We start from the raw sequence: 15068 nt of genomic DNA, 5'->3' as shown, positions 1-15068 counted from the left end.
AAATAAAAAACCCTCAGTCTCTGAATCAGACGCAAATGTGTTGAATATTTTAAAGAGATTAACTGTAAAACCATTTTTATCTATACACAAATAATCCAATAAGACTTGCTAATACAATGTTTGACCTTCCTTTAAACAATCTTTTTAGGTTAAAGTGTTTTCATATCCTTATCACTTGGTCCTGATTACATCTCACAAGGCAAAAGTGATTAAATCAAAGCTCTATGTTTCATTTGATGCTAAACAAGGGGTCATTAAGTCTTTCAGTAATCACTTTAGTCTTACCATGCTGGTACTGCTGTCACAGTTAAGCACTTCTTCCACCACTAATAACACCACATACAGTATAGTGAGCAAAAGTTTGGTTTATCATCTATTGCACAGTATCAGGGAGGTGTCTGAGTAATTCTGTAGAAGGTAAACCTCAAACATGCAATCAAGTCATAAAGAACAATCTTCAGAAAAAAGAACAAGCAGTCCTGCAACACACGGCATGCACTCACCCCCAGAGCCCTGATCTCAACATGTTAGAAACTGCGTTAAACTATAGTAAAAAACAGCCAAATCTATAGCGAAACTGAGACCAGTTCTACAAATTTTCTTGGAACAACCTATTCGACAATTATCCACAAGGATAATTGGTTTGGCACACTTTTATACTATTCGTGGAATAATTTTTTCAAAGCATCCCCATTTACCTTTGTTTCCACATTTTTACACAGTAGTGAACATTTTATTTATCTAGTATTTTTTTTTACTAATACTGTTTGGATCAAGAACGGTAAGTGTTGTCTTGTTCTTCCAAACTATGTTTGGATTTCATCAGTCTATAAAAAGTAGATAAATTGGCCTTTAATATTTCTAATTACAAATACAAAAGATTAGTCAGAATACATGTACTTTTATATTTATGACTGACGACATTCCCGGCACATAATTATTAGGTTAAGGATTTCAGAAGAAAAAAAAATACTGTAGAGAGGATCCGGAAAAGGAAACTGTGTAGAGGTCACTGAGAACTCGCGGTGGCAGCCGGGACGTCGGCGGACTGTTTGCTTGAGCTGAGAAGGTGCGTGTCCCCAGTGTCCGCTTCGGTCGCCTGGTTAGGAATGCACTCTCCTGAACCCCGTTTGTTTGGGAATATATGTTTGACCAGCAACGGAGACTGACAAACAGTGATGGTTTGGCATCGCATGAACCATTAGTATCTTCAGCGTGCAGGTTTTATTCATTGAGCTAGCTGTCGTTAGCCTGCATAGCACAGCTGCTAGCCGGCTAGCTGCTAGTAAGCTAGTTTCAGTGAGCTGCTGACCAATCCAGTAAAACAGGAGCGAACCAGACTGACTGCTGAGCCCAGCCGGTATTTCTCAAAAAGGAGGTGGTGGCAGGCGGGGGCCGGGAGAACGCGACGGGGTGTAAGTGAGTCAGGAGCGGCTGATGAGTTCAGACCAGAGCGAAGAGCCGCCGCTGCTGCAGGAGGAGGCTGATCCGGGACCGAAGACCGGTGGGAAGGACGAGGCTTCGCTGTGGAGCGAAGGAGGGACGGGCGGCATGGTGAGTGAGGCCTTCCTTAGCTGGCATGCTAACTTGCTATGCGACTGCTGTTAGCACAGTACGCCCCTCTCTCTGTGAGCAGCGATAGGTATTCAACTACTTTAACACAAACCAGGCACGTTTTAAACTACAGTTACAATCTGGCTTTTACTATATGGCGAGTTACGTTATTGCTTTTATATAGTCTTTAATGTACGATCATACCCTGAAAAAAAACAGTCAGGAACCGCACTACTGACAACACTTGGATGACTATTAAGTTACAGCCAGTAACGTTACAGGCAGTCATTTTATACACACATCTCTACCGCAGCTCTTCGCGCAGCTAGTCGACGGTAGCTTAGCCACTGTCGCAAGCAAGCTCATTAAGTAGTTTGCTGAGTAATCATTAGCTTCTAACTTAAGTTATGACATAGTTGTGGGTTGGCTGCAGTGTTATGTAGAGCGCAGAATTATTGATTGATTCGTTTTCAGTCAGTAGATGATTAGTGTTTCGATTATTGGTCGACAGATGGACGTTCATTCACTGTTATCTGGTAGCTAATCGCGATGCTAGCTAACCTAGCAGGCGCCGTGACATGCGTTGCAAATACCTGGCCTGTGCTGCGCAGTCAGCTGATATTTAGGGCCTGTAATACAGAAGCATGCACTGTAGCCATGTGTTAAGTTGTCCAACCCATAAATGTCAATGCTGTTTTGAATGACACTGAGGCCTAACCGTGTGGCACATCCATTCTATTGTAATTGTAGGGTCATAGTGTCTTGAGGCAAGTTTTGATCTGCAGCTCTAATTGACTAGGCCAGTTCTTTTGCTAAATAAATAAAGGGGGTGGAGGGTCTATTAGCAGGTGGAGAGTTACAATGTCAAATTAAGAAGTTGGTGAGTTTGACTGTTTTAAAGCTAATGTACAGCTGCCTCTGTTCCTCTTTGGATAAATGCTCACAGTTTGTTCAGTGTCTGTATGCCTTAATAAGAACAGTATGTGGTCTATTCTTGGCCACACATCTTTGCAGGGTCAGGGCTTCTTCTGCCAGCCCACAGCCCTTTTTAATACAAAGAATCTGATGTAGCCTTTTTATAACAGACACTAAAAATATAACTGTTAGTGAAAGTGCTAAACTCAAGATAATCTTGTTTTTTTTTTTAATTTAGTAACATTTCTTATCTTGGACAGTTTAAAGACTGCAGAACCTATGCTTCTTTGGGGTTAACATTGTAATAGTTTATATGGTTGGTAAGTGATCTCAGGCCCTATGTGGTCATGTGATCTATTGTGCTTGTCTGGTTTCTAATTACAAGCCATTGAGGCCCAGTGGTATGCAGGTGCTCCCGCCATTCTATGATTGCACTAGTTTATATCATTGGTCCTCTGTCATGTAAAGCTAAAGAGATTAGTTAAATCATCACGTGTAGTGATAATTGGCTGTAACTTGCATGATTGCAGTCCTCCATACTGCACTGAGAGCTCATGTAACAGTCATTTAGATTATTTACATCAAACAAGCTTGTTGCACTATTGAATGTAAATAAATACACACACATTCTGTGTGTAATCGAATGCATTAATTGTTTTCTTTTACCTTTTTTAGAATGGTCTTTTTTTCCTGACTATCTGGAACAATATAGAAATGGGGCAGAGCCCCAAGCTGTATTTCAGTGTGGGAGAAGTGCACCTGTTCCCTCTTGATTAACTAATAATTTGTCAAAAGCTTATCACCTTGGATTTTAGTTATTTAAAAAAAAAATTTTACTGTATAGTTTGCTCTTGGAGCATTATGGCATAAGCATAATGTTAATTGCTGGTTGGGGTGAATAAAGTATCTATCTTGTAAAATGTTGGTGCTTGCATTATAAAGATGTATTATTGTCTGTTATTTATCTATTTATGCTCAGGTTCACTGTTGTAATTGCATTAGGTCATGTCACACTCAGGTTTCCAACTTGATAGTGATAGATTTTCCTAAGGTTGCTAGACCTCAACATTTCTCTTAATAATTAATTTTTAATTCATTTTGCGTCCATTAATGGATACAAAAATGACTTGGTGGTGGTGTAGATTACCAATTAAGTACTGTTGTTTGACTGGATAGTTGCCAATTAGTGTCAGTCTACTGCTGTTTAAAGTTTGATCAGCTTTCAGCAAATTTGTTTGAGGGGCTCAGATTTATCAATTCCCATTAATTTAGAGAAGAAATTGGGAACAAGGTTTCATAGCAGTGAGATGGCAACTTTCAGGTCCATCTGTAAATAAATACATGATACTCAGCGAAGTGTAAACTTTCATTTAAATAGATGCAGCACGTCATTCCCATTTAGATGTATTTATTCTGTCAGGTTGCAGCAGTTTAATTTAACAGTTTTATATGCACAATATTATCCACGTTGTTTTCTTGTTTTTTTTTCTTTGTTTTTTTTTTTCCTTCAATTGTATGTTTGAAATATTTGGTTTCGCTAAAATACAATCATTATTCTGCTTTAAATGTTGATATGAACTGAACTCTTGACCATTCTGTTTGTTTTTTAAGGTCACCTCTAAGGGCGCCGGTTTGAACCCAAATGCCAAGGTATGGCAGGAGATGCCAGTGGCCCCCAGTGAGGCTGTTACTAATAGCCTCACAGCCTCGCAATTTTTGGCAGGTGACGTACCATTTATATGAAAAGAATTTCCATTCAGTTGTTTATCTATGCTGTTGTATTTCTATTAATATAAAAACAGTCTTTCTTTCTTTTTCTTTTTTTCTTCTTAAGTAACTTGTGATATCAGTTCCAATTATGTTTAAACTTAAGTTCTGGCTTTTTAATTATCTTATGCAGATTTTGTCAAGGAAAGTGTATGTATAAACTTTATTCATCTACGTGCAGAGTACTAATGCAAATACTGACAGATTAATCGACTTTCAAAATGGATCATCGATAGCAGAACTGAGTTATCTGCTGTTGACTTGGAATGAGAAGGTTTACCTTATTTGCAGGTTATTCTGAGCCATCATCTGTTGGGTGCAAACAGTACACTGTGGGATTCACAGCCCTGGATGACAGCAGCCCCACAGCAACAGCTGAGATAGCAGTAAATGGAATGGACCCTCCAGAGCTGGGCTTTTCCCCTGCTGAGTCCACCACAAAGACCTCAGGTCAGTCATCTTTCATGGAGTTAATTCTTTGTAATTAAAAAAATAATAATCTGTGGCATATAACATTTGAAAAGTCCTGAGTCCGTAAACTCAATGATCTACAGTTGCATTGCTTTAGCGTCTCTAGGTATACCTAATAAAGTAGCCACTAAGTGTGTGTGCTCACCCTTTTATATCCAATCTGTGTAGTGGCAAGAGGAACAGGTGATAAGCACTAGATATGGGTTTAATCCCCCAATTACAGCATTTAAAAGATGTATGTTACAGGTACTGTTATTATAACAGCATGTTGTCACTGTTCTTGCAGCTGATGTTGTTTCTTCTTTCACAGTAGATTCCAAAACAGAAGATCAGCTGATTTCCACTGAAAATTTACGAGAGTCTCTTAAGAAAGAGCTGGAGTTTTATTTTTCTAGGTAAGACCAAGAATGGAAACCACCTTTTTACAGGATAATTAAAAAAGTAAACTTATCTTAAAAGTCAAGAAATGGCTCATCTAGCTGGATTTCTCTTTTTTGTGATTCAGGGAAAACCTCTCCAAGGATTTGTACCTGATGTCCCAGATGGACAGTGACCAGTTTGTTCCTATTTGGACCATAGCCAGTATGGAGGGCATCAAGGTTCTCACCACTGACATAGACCTCATCCTGGATGTGTTGAGATGTAAGTGAAACTTTGAGAATGAACGTTAAAGCAATCTTTATACCTCTGCAATGTGTCTATATGTAAATGCGTTGAATTTTATTTAGCCTGTCCGATGGTAGAAGTGGATGAAAAAGGGGAGAAGGTGCGTCCTAATCACAAGCGGTGCATTATTATCCTGAGGGAGGTCCCTGAAACTACACCAATTGAGGTAAATGATGACTTAAAATAAAAGCCCGTTTAGAACTATCACACTGTTGATGTTCATCTCAGGTGCAAGACTGTTCTGTCATTTCCAGGAAGTTGAGTCACTGTTCAAAAATGACAACTGTCCAAAGGTGATAAGTGTTGAGTTTGCCCACAACAACAACTGGTACATCACATTCCAATCAGACACAGATGCTCAGCAGGTACTGTTGGTTAAACTTCACTTGTCATACTGTTAGGAGTTAAAATGTTGCTGCATGAGTTTTCCTGTGATTTTCTGCTATTCCCTCTAGGCATACAAGTACTTGAGAGAGGAAGTCAAAACCTTTCAGGGAAAACCCATTATGGTGAGCCAAATAAAAACTCATTTTGAAAAGACCAGTATTGTAAAATACTAGTCTTGATTTGACACGTTTTTCCCTCTTTTGCTAACAGGCCAGAATAAAGGCCATCAACACGTTCTTTGCAAAGAATGGCTACCGTAGCATGGACAGCAGCCTGTATGCTCAGCAGTCACAGAACCAGTCCCAGTACAGCTCTCCACTCTACATGCAGCATGTCTACCCACAACAGCAGTACCCAGTCTACGGCATTGTACCTCCAACCTGGACGCCTTCGCCCACACCATATTTTGAAACTCCTCTGGTGAGACACATAATATTTGTATTGATATTATATATTTGTACTATTGATTATACAGTTCACTAACAAAAACCTACTCTGGAATCTACCCATAATGCTCCTTAATCAATTCTGTTTCTGAGCTCAATCAGCATTTAATCTGTAAATCTAAACCAAGAAATTAACCTTGTCCCCGACCCAAAATAACCTGTAGAATCACTGCAGGCAGCAAATTTTTATTTATTTTTGAAAGTACAAGTGCCATGAACAGTGAAAATTATAGCCAGACATCAAAAAGTAATTTATTGTAAAGGTATACTGTGTAAAGGGTCAAAAGATCCACGACTTTCAGCTTGAAAGTCGCCACAGCGAAACGCACGTTGATTTGGCATGAGTTTCACGCCAGATGCCCTTATAGCCACAACCTTTTTACATTTCCTTTTCAATCGACACAACACCAGAAAGTATGGGTGCTATACTGTAGCATGTCCCTGCTGTAAAGACCCCTACGCTATTCCACCATTGCCTCCCTGTAGTTCTACTCTACCAAATGATTTGTATAACAACTTTAGTTGTTTTTGTTTTTTTTGTAAACATACAATGCATACATTATGTTTTGGGAGCTTGTGAGTAAATGCTTACATAAAATTTGTTTATACTGTCTTTTACTTTTTCCAATTGCAGGCGCCATTTCCTAACGGTAGCTTTGTGAATGGATTTGGCTCCGCTGGACACTACAAAACTGGTTCAAGTTCTCTTAATATCACTCGCCCTTTCAACAGAAACCGGTAAGGACTTTTCCAGCTACTGTTAAATCTGCTATTTGTGTAAACATATTCAAATTGGAATATTTTAACACTTGTTCACTGTTTAACTTCATGCAAACAATGACACATCATATCATCAGCAGAAACATTGTCTAAATATGATGTAACTTAACCAGGGAACTGTTCCTGACCCCCTGTCTTCTTACTGTCCCCACAGTGTCCCACTCTATTCAAGAAAGAATGTAATAAATGCCTTCAGGTACCACTGCTATAATGTGCAATAAGCTTCATCACTACCTCATCTTACCATATTTCAGTAGCAAATGACTAAATCTATAATGGGGCCCTTGCCTTCTGCCAATCAGTTTTCTATGGCTATAGACATTTTGTCAGTTTGATAAATGTTTGTTGCCAGGTAATGGACATCCTGGATTTGTCATGCCATTTGATAAATGTAGGCTTCCAAGTTATAATCCACCTTGGCTTTAAAATATCAACTTTGCATTTACATTATTTCATGTAACAGTTTTTGTCCATCACTACCATCATTTTTTTTCAACTGCTGCTTTCATTGTCCGTGATCGCACAACCATATGTGATGTGTTTGCTATAACATAAAAATGCTGACATTTAGACATTAGTCTGGTCAGCATTGCAGTTAAGATTTAATCTGTATGCTTTAGTTTTTTTTTGTGAAGAGATGAAAAATTGGCAAGTTTCTGTATATGGTGAAAGGTAACTTTGCAAGGAAGATTACTTCACTCCTCTCTTCCCAAGTCAGACCCGGTGATGAGATCAAGATGCGCATAGAGGGAGACTAGGGTGCGGAGTAACTGGCTTTGGTTCTCTCTTTATCCCTATATATCCTTTTTTTCCCCCTCTCTCTACCCATCCCTTTCAAAGTCAGGTGCTTCACTCCCATCCCAATGAGCATTCAGATTATGAGATCTGAGGGTCAAAGACTAATGGGAAGATTTGTCATTGTAAAATGTGTTGCAAGGTTTTTGAAAATTAGTTTTTGTGTTGAAGTCATTTATGGTGGATTAAGGTATAGCCGTCTGTTGATGGGCATTTTCAGCTCTACTAAAAGAGTTCATGATTTGTGGCAGATTGCTAAACATACTGTACATTAAAAACTTCAACCAATCATGAGCACCAATATAGTCCAAACACCCCTTGCATGTCTGCAGTTATCCTGGGGACAAAGCATGCTGTCTTATTCCTCCAGCAAACAGTCAAGTTTCAGTTGGTGCCACCAGTGTTTCATTTTAGCTGATTTGGTTCTTAGCCTGTGTTATCTAAAAATTGTTGATGGACCTTAGACAAATATGAATTATTATTATTTCTACAGGCCACATGCAGTCTGTTACATACAGTTCAGGTTTCTTTATGCAAACACGTACTCCTCATATTGGTCCATTATTGGAATATTAAGAGTGTCATTGTGTCTGTATTTTTCATGCTTGTAAATGCACAACTACCTGATGAGCATAGTTTCACTAGTAATTTTCACTAAAAAGGTAGCATGTTAAGAGAGATGAGAACAGAATGATCCCCACCAATATGCCTCTACAGGAAACACTGGTTGCTAGTATGTCATTTGCTTCGTTTTGTTTTTTTTTTTATTAACTGATTTTTACCGTGCTCCTCTCACTGTTACCATTGCTCTAGAAACCATGTGAAGCCCTCTGTGAGGACAAACGAGATGACACCAGCGGCAGCAACTCCTGTCCCACTGGAGAGTCTAACTGGACTGCATAGCCACCAGCCTCCTGCCCCTGTTGCTGCCGCCACAACCACTAACCCAGTTCAGATGGCCTCTGACCTGAGCACAGCCTTTTCACATCTCTCTTCTTCTTCGGAACCCAGTGATGACAATGGGGTGGCTGGACGTGGAAGGTATACCTGTTTGACCTGTTACTGTATGTTTTTTGCTGATGCTCAGAGGCTTTGATTTTTATCAGACACTTGATTGATGAGTCACCTTTTAAAAGATCATTTATATGTATTTTAGACGGAGCACAACCTACAGAGGAACACGAAGGAGGCGAGAAGATGAACGGATCATGGTAAATGGCAATTTCCTTTGTACTATACTGTAAAATCTAAGTATATAATAGGTTTACTGGTCGGCACTGTCTCAGGTTTTGTGTCCTGACCTGTGTTATTTTGTGTTGTCTGTCTTCACTGTCTGTACTGTTTTTCATCTGCACTGTTTGCACTAGGTTGCACTTGATGCACTTAACATAGCTTGTGTACTGTTTTTCATCTGCACTGTTTGCACTAGGTTGCACTTGATGCACTTTACATAGCTTGTGTTGTTTTGTAGCACCTTTGTTCTGGAGGAATGTTATCTCGTTTCCACTGTGTACCACTGTGTATAGTAGAAATGACAATAAAAGCCACTTGACTTGACCTTTGTCCTAAAACTTGTGTGTTGTACCATAAACCACCCTGTGATTATTCTTTCTTGGATACATTTCCAATTTCCCCTTTCAGAGGCCTGTACCATTAGCAGAAGTTAAAGTTTCTCCACCCAAGTTTGACTTGGCTGCCACCAATTTCCCACCTCTCCCTGGCTGCGTGGTCAGTACGCAAGGAGAGCCAGTTCTAGAAAACCGAATGTCCGATGTGGTACGTGGCTTGTACAGGGACAAGGTAAGAAAGTGAGGCCGTAACAGTTTGTAAATCTTGTAAAAATATTGCATTGAAAGGATTGTTGGTAGGTGACATCAGAGGTTTGAAGTGCACGCCTCCTTCATTTTTACAGACAGAAAACATCAAAGAAGTCACTGTGAGTCCAGGTTCAGGCCAAGCCCCAGTCACAGAGGAGGCTGTAGCTGTCTCAAGTCCTGCTCTGGCAATAGTGAAATCTGCTACGCAACCACTTGGACCCTCTGCCCCTAGGTACAGTTACCTTAATAATTATAAATTTAGTATTTTTGGTACTAAAGTAGCTATGTCAAAATGTTAACTTCATCTTGGTGAATGCTTGGTGTGGCAGTATCACTCGTCAGGAGAAAAGGATTGAACGAGCAGAAATTCCAGCGCCAAAAGCAGCTTCACGCGCACCTGTTCAAACTACTGCAAACCCCTCCTCCTCATCCTCCACACAGCCTATACCAAGCTCTAGGCCTCAGACCTCTGCGTCCATGCCAGCAACAGCGACCACACCAGCCTCTGCTACAGCCACTATTTCTACCCCTGCACAGGTAAGAGTGTGGTTGTTGGCAATGCCAGCTATCACTTCGCCATATTTATCATTCTTAGGATGAGATCTTTAGAGCATAGAGGGAAGTGAGGTAATGGACGTTATGGCTTTGGTTCCTCTTTGTCACTCTATAACATCCCCCTCCCTCCCTCTTTTCCGGCCCTTTCAAACCATATGTTCAGAAAGTTCACTCCTACCCCAGTAAGCATCTAGATTATGAGATCTGGGGGTTTGGGAAGCAGGAAATACACAATTATTTTACGAAGGCTAAAGTTCATCTTTTTTTTTTTCCTGTTTTGATTCAGGAGCCACGTAAGCTCAGCTATGCTGAGGTGTGCCAACGGCCACCTAAGGATCCTCCACCCGCACCACTTAGTCTGGCTTCCACTGGACCCGCATCAGGCCAACCTTTGCGCGAGTTACGTGCGAACAAGGCGGAGGAACCAGGCTCTAGCAGCGGACCAGGAGACAAGCATGAGAAAGGCCACGACAGAGAGAGTGGCTGGGATCACAAGGAAAGCCGGCAACCACGTGAACGTGACTCTCAAGGCTACCGCAGCAATGGCCCCAGAGGAACTGCAGGCCTTAAGTTCCGGGACCAGAGGCGCCCTGCTCCAGCCCGACGCAGCTCCCCACAGGGAGGCTACAGGCACACTGGCAAAGAGCAGAATATTCCACCAGTATCGCCAAAGTAAAACTTTGATATGAATAGAAGAAAGATGTATGAATATATACATGGATATATATAATTATATAAAAATGATTAACATAAAAGCAACAACATTATGGTAGCCACCTTCTCCTCTGGAACTTGTCCAGTAAAAAGCTTTTAAAATGACAATGAGACTGGGACATCAAGGACTAATGGGTAAAGTGACACTGAAGAACTTTGGCAAGTGATTTTTGAAAAGGAAAGGGAAAAAAAATCTTGTTTTGACCTCCAGTCTTCAGCTTCAAAGAATTCAAGTGTGATTTATCTGGATGTCATTTCATTTATGCTCTGGTAGGGAGAGGTGGGATGCTGGGCCCTGTAAATGGCCCTCTACCAACTTCGTTTTTGTTTTTTTGATTAAAAGAATAGGTGTTGGTCTTCAAGAACAATATGCACTAAGAAGAAAAGAACATGCATAAATGTCATGTACATATACAAAGATATCACTAACACGCAATGAGACATCAGGTTTTTTTCCTTGTGTGCTTAGGATTGCAAGTTTGACTCAAGGGTTTGACTGTCGGTTTATGCATTGATTGTTCAAACAATATGCAGTGTACTGATGCACTGCAATGGATTACTCATGATTTTTACATCAAAAATTCTGAATCATTGTCCTGGAACTAGACAGTGTGGTCTTCTAATGTATATTAATGAAGTGTTCTATGATGGTATTTTGATCCTGGTCCATGATTGGCTTAAATGGTATTAGACAGATATCAGAAACTGTTGATGTACACCACAGTCAGATGTGTGGTTTTGTTTGAAGCCCTAACTCACTTTGGGGTGTTCACTGGCCAGTTAGCCATGGTGAACCTACTAGCCTGGTCCAAAGTTTTTCATGTGGAGTTTTATTTCAGATCAAGCATTTGAGTGTACCCACTCTAACCGATTCAGACTATTGTTTTGTTGATAATCAGTCATGTTCTGTTTACAGGTTTGTTTTTGGTAATAGGATTTAAGTAAATGGTGGGACTGTTCAGTGCGCCTAATGATTTAGGTGGTTTGTCTTTTCTACATCACAGGATATCCAGGTTAACCTTATATCTGTGAATTGTTCTTAACAAAGACATAGTGTCAAACAGACTGATGAGTAATGATAGCTACACGATAATTGGCAGCAAAGTCACGGGTAAAAAGAATTTAAACATTATCATGCTACGTGCCAGCTGCCTATGATTATAGTATGCTAGGGTAACATTTTAAATATTTTTATTTTATTTTTAATTGTCTTGGAAACTTGTGAAACTGGATTTTGAAGAACCTGTAGAGGGGTAGTTGCCTATGCTATATTTTAATAACCATTCACTAGAAATGTGTGTGGGAGAATGTCATTGTTCTAGTACGGTAATTACAAAAGGCGGCTTTTGACAAAAGGTATCACAACCAGATTGTTTTGTGCTTTTAGGGTGAGTTTGCTTTCTTTTTTTCTAAGTTTTGAAAAACAGTCTAACTTAGAATCTTGAAGTTTGACGCACTGTATGTATTGCTTTTTAATTTATTTATTTTCATTCTGATGCGTAATGCATCTTGTTAGGCTGGTTTCCCCAAAGTTGTGTGAAAACGCATTGGCAAAATAAAGTCACGCATATGATGTTAATATACTGTTAGAGATGTCAGCTGAGAGAAAAATACTTGATGCATTGGCTTTGGGTTTAGTTATACAGTAAATGAGTAACCAATCACTGGGGCTGTGTTTTTCCTTTTTTCATTGAGTAAGAGCAGCTAGTGATTTAATATAATTAAATAAATGCACTAACTTGTTTTTAAAAAGAATCTTATGAATAATGTGAAATCAACTAAAAGCATTAGGTTGTTGACAGGCTTGCAAATATCTACAAGAACTGCTTCCCCTTGCCATATGTTTGGGTTATTTTCTGTTAATTTGGGTTAGGGTGGCAAAAGGAAAATCTAGTTATGGATTAACAAAGTGTTTGAGACACAATCCTAGAACTGTATGAGATGTCACCAAAAATAAATTATTTTGATTTGGCTTTAGTGTCACATCCTTTTCTTCTATATTTTGCAAACACGACACACGTCAACAGCATAATGTACATTAATCACTGATATTTTTTTAAGGCATTACATAACCAGATCCATGCCTTACACAGTTTAAAGATGTAAAAGATAAAGTTTTGCTACATCATGGATAATTGTTTTGGGGTGAAGATTGACCTCTTAAAGCCTAAAACTGATGTCAGATTGGATGCTTCATTTTTTAAAATCCTTAATTTCTGTTTTATACATTGTTTGTTAACAATTGAATTCCCTTTTCCCCCAAGATACAGTCTAGTCATGGAACTTTTTGCCCCCAAAAATGACTGTTTATAAAGTTGTATATAATACCACACTATGCCAAAGAAACTGAAGTTTTTATACTTGTATACCAGATGTTATCCAGTTACTGTTCCCTTCCCCTATATTCCCTAATTCTGAATGGTTTAACTATAAATACACGTTAGACTTGAGCAGCCAAATGACATTGTGCATTATACATAAAAGCCAAAACACTCACATAGAATTTCATGATGTTACATTTGGAATATACAGTGAATTCACAAAGTTTCCAGACCCTCTTCACTTTTCCAATTTTATTATTTTGCAGCCTGATACTACAGCTTTTTTTTCTTCTCAGTATTAAAATGAAAAACGTGAAACATCTCATGTATGTATGTTTGTATGTATTCAGACTCTTTACTCAGTTCTTTGTTGAAGCCCTTTTGACAGCAATTATAGCCTTGAGTCTTTTTGGGTATGATGCATCAAGCTTTGCACACATGGATTCGGGGATTTTCTGCCTTTCTTTACAAATCCTTTCAAGCTCAGTCAGGTTGGATGGGGACCTTTGGTGGACAGCCATACTCTCTCTCCACAAATGTTTAATATAGGGTTCAAGTCAGGGCTCTGGCTGGGCTGCTCTAGGACATTTACTGCGTTGTCCCTAAGCCACTCCTGTGTTTTCTTGGCCATGTGCTTAGGATTGTTGTCATGTTGGAAGTTGAACCCTCGGGCCAGTCCGAGGTCCTGAGCACTGTGGAACAGGCTTTCATTGAGGATATCTTTGTACTTTCCTCCATTCAGCTTTCTCTCTACCCTCTCTCCCAGTCTGCTGCTAAATAACACCTCCACATTATTTTGCTGCCACCACCATGTCTCAATTTAGGGATACTATTTGGCAGGTGATGAGAGGTGCCCATCCAGACATATGTAGAAGCAAGGCCAAACAGTTTCATCAGACCTGAGGATCTTGTTTGTCACGGTCTGAGAATCCTTTGGGTGCTTTTTTTGCAAACAGCAAGTGGGATTTCATTTGCTTGGACTGAGAGAAACCTCCATCTAACCCTTCCATAAAGCCCAGATCAGTAGAGGGCTGCAGTAATGGTGTTCTTGTGGTGGTGGTGGATGGTTGTTCTTCTGGAATATTGACCATCGGGTTCTTGGTAACCTCTCTTACTAAGGCCATGATTGGTTAGATTGGCCAGATAACAGGCTCTTGGAAGAGTCCTGGTTGTCCCAAACATACTCCATTTGAGAATTTTGAACACCACTCCACTCTTGGGAAGTTTTTTCATAGCCTTCCCAATATCAAGAAAACGGACCACCATGGCAGGCCTATTTTACACCTAGAGTCAGAATGGATTGGCTACATCAGCTGTCTGTCTGCAATACCTGAAAACACATTACCAAATGAAGACACAAGACACGTGATGCAGAAGCAACACGATGGATCGGACAGTAAGTGATGGGGTGGGTTTTGACATATCAATTAAAAGAAAAGTGTATGAGTAAGGTTAATCATTAAGAACGTATCCATAAAGATGTATCATTACTACTGAATGCATTATTATTGCAATTGGTGTTTATAGTTATAATCTAAATGAATCACATATGTAGAGAATTAAGAAATGTAATTTATAATCAGTCTTTGGCCTACTGCTGTACTGTATGTTATGCTGTAATGAGGAAGTACCAAGGAGGCTGTGCAGGCCCAGACAACTGGAGAAAAGGGAATTACCTTGACCAAAATAGAATGATGGGATCATCATTGGGAGACGACCTAATGTTGCTAGGATTGAATAAAGTTATAGAAACATAGGTTTCAGCTCTCAGTCTTCATCAAGAATTCCAACACAACCAGAAGTGCATTGAGATGGGTAGAAGATAACCAAATAACCCAGAATCCATCTGACCTGGCGAGACTGCCACGGGCAGATAAGAA

General features: G+C 39.7%; 1 protein-coding gene across 4 annotated transcripts; it reads left to right on the top strand.

Annotated features, from left to right (window-relative positions):
* The first annotated feature begins 1017 nt into the window (after nucleotides 1–1017).
* Nucleotides 1018–12839, top strand: larp4aa (La ribonucleoprotein 4Aa). 4 transcript variants are annotated; one of them, XM_067528144.1, is made up of 17 exons: nucleotides 1021–1554; nucleotides 4081–4192; nucleotides 4528–4686; nucleotides 5021–5102; nucleotides 5213–5349; nucleotides 5436–5539; nucleotides 5628–5738; nucleotides 5829–5882; nucleotides 5971–6180; nucleotides 6841–6944; nucleotides 7141–7182; nucleotides 8595–8822; nucleotides 8938–8992; nucleotides 9423–9581; nucleotides 9694–9830; nucleotides 9928–10135; nucleotides 10440–12839. In XM_067528144.1, the coding sequence occupies exons 1-17, from the start codon at nucleotides 1438–1440 to the stop codon at nucleotides 10827–10829; spliced, it is 2409 nt and encodes an 802-aa protein (XP_067384245.1). In that variant the 5' UTR covers nucleotides 1021–1437; the 3' UTR covers nucleotides 10830–12839. The 4 variants fall into 4 exon arrangements, with proteins under 4 accessions (XP_067384247.1, XP_067384245.1, XP_067384244.1 ...); XM_067528143.1 differs by having other exon boundaries at nucleotides 5018–5102; XM_067528146.1 differs by lacking the exon at nucleotides 9928–10135 and having other exon boundaries at nucleotides 1018–1554; nucleotides 5018–5102.
* Nucleotides 12840–15068: the final 2229 nt, after the last annotated feature.

The sequence above is a fragment of the Channa argus genome, chromosome 13, assembly GCF_033026475.1.
Source record: "Channa argus isolate prfri chromosome 13, Channa argus male v1.0, whole genome shotgun sequence".
In the NCBI taxonomy this organism is placed as follows: domain Eukaryota; kingdom Metazoa; phylum Chordata; class Actinopteri; order Anabantiformes; family Channidae; genus Channa; species Channa argus.
This window is presented reverse-complemented; position numbering and strand designations above follow the sequence as displayed.

Excerpts from the sequence above, each read along its gene's own strand:
- larp4aa (XM_067528143.1), top strand. The coding sequence starts at position 1,438 with ATGAGTTCAGACCAGAGCGAAGAGCCGCCGCTGCTGCAGGAGGAGGCT. Across the intron at positions 6,181-6,840 it reads CATATTTTGAAACTCCTCTG|GCGCCATTTCCTAACGGTAG; the intron begins GTGAGACACATA and ends TTCCAATTGCAG. Across the intron at positions 10,136-10,439 it reads CTATTTCTACCCCTGCACAG|GAGCCACGTAAGCTCAGCTA; the intron begins GTAAGAGTGTGG and ends GTTTTGATTCAG.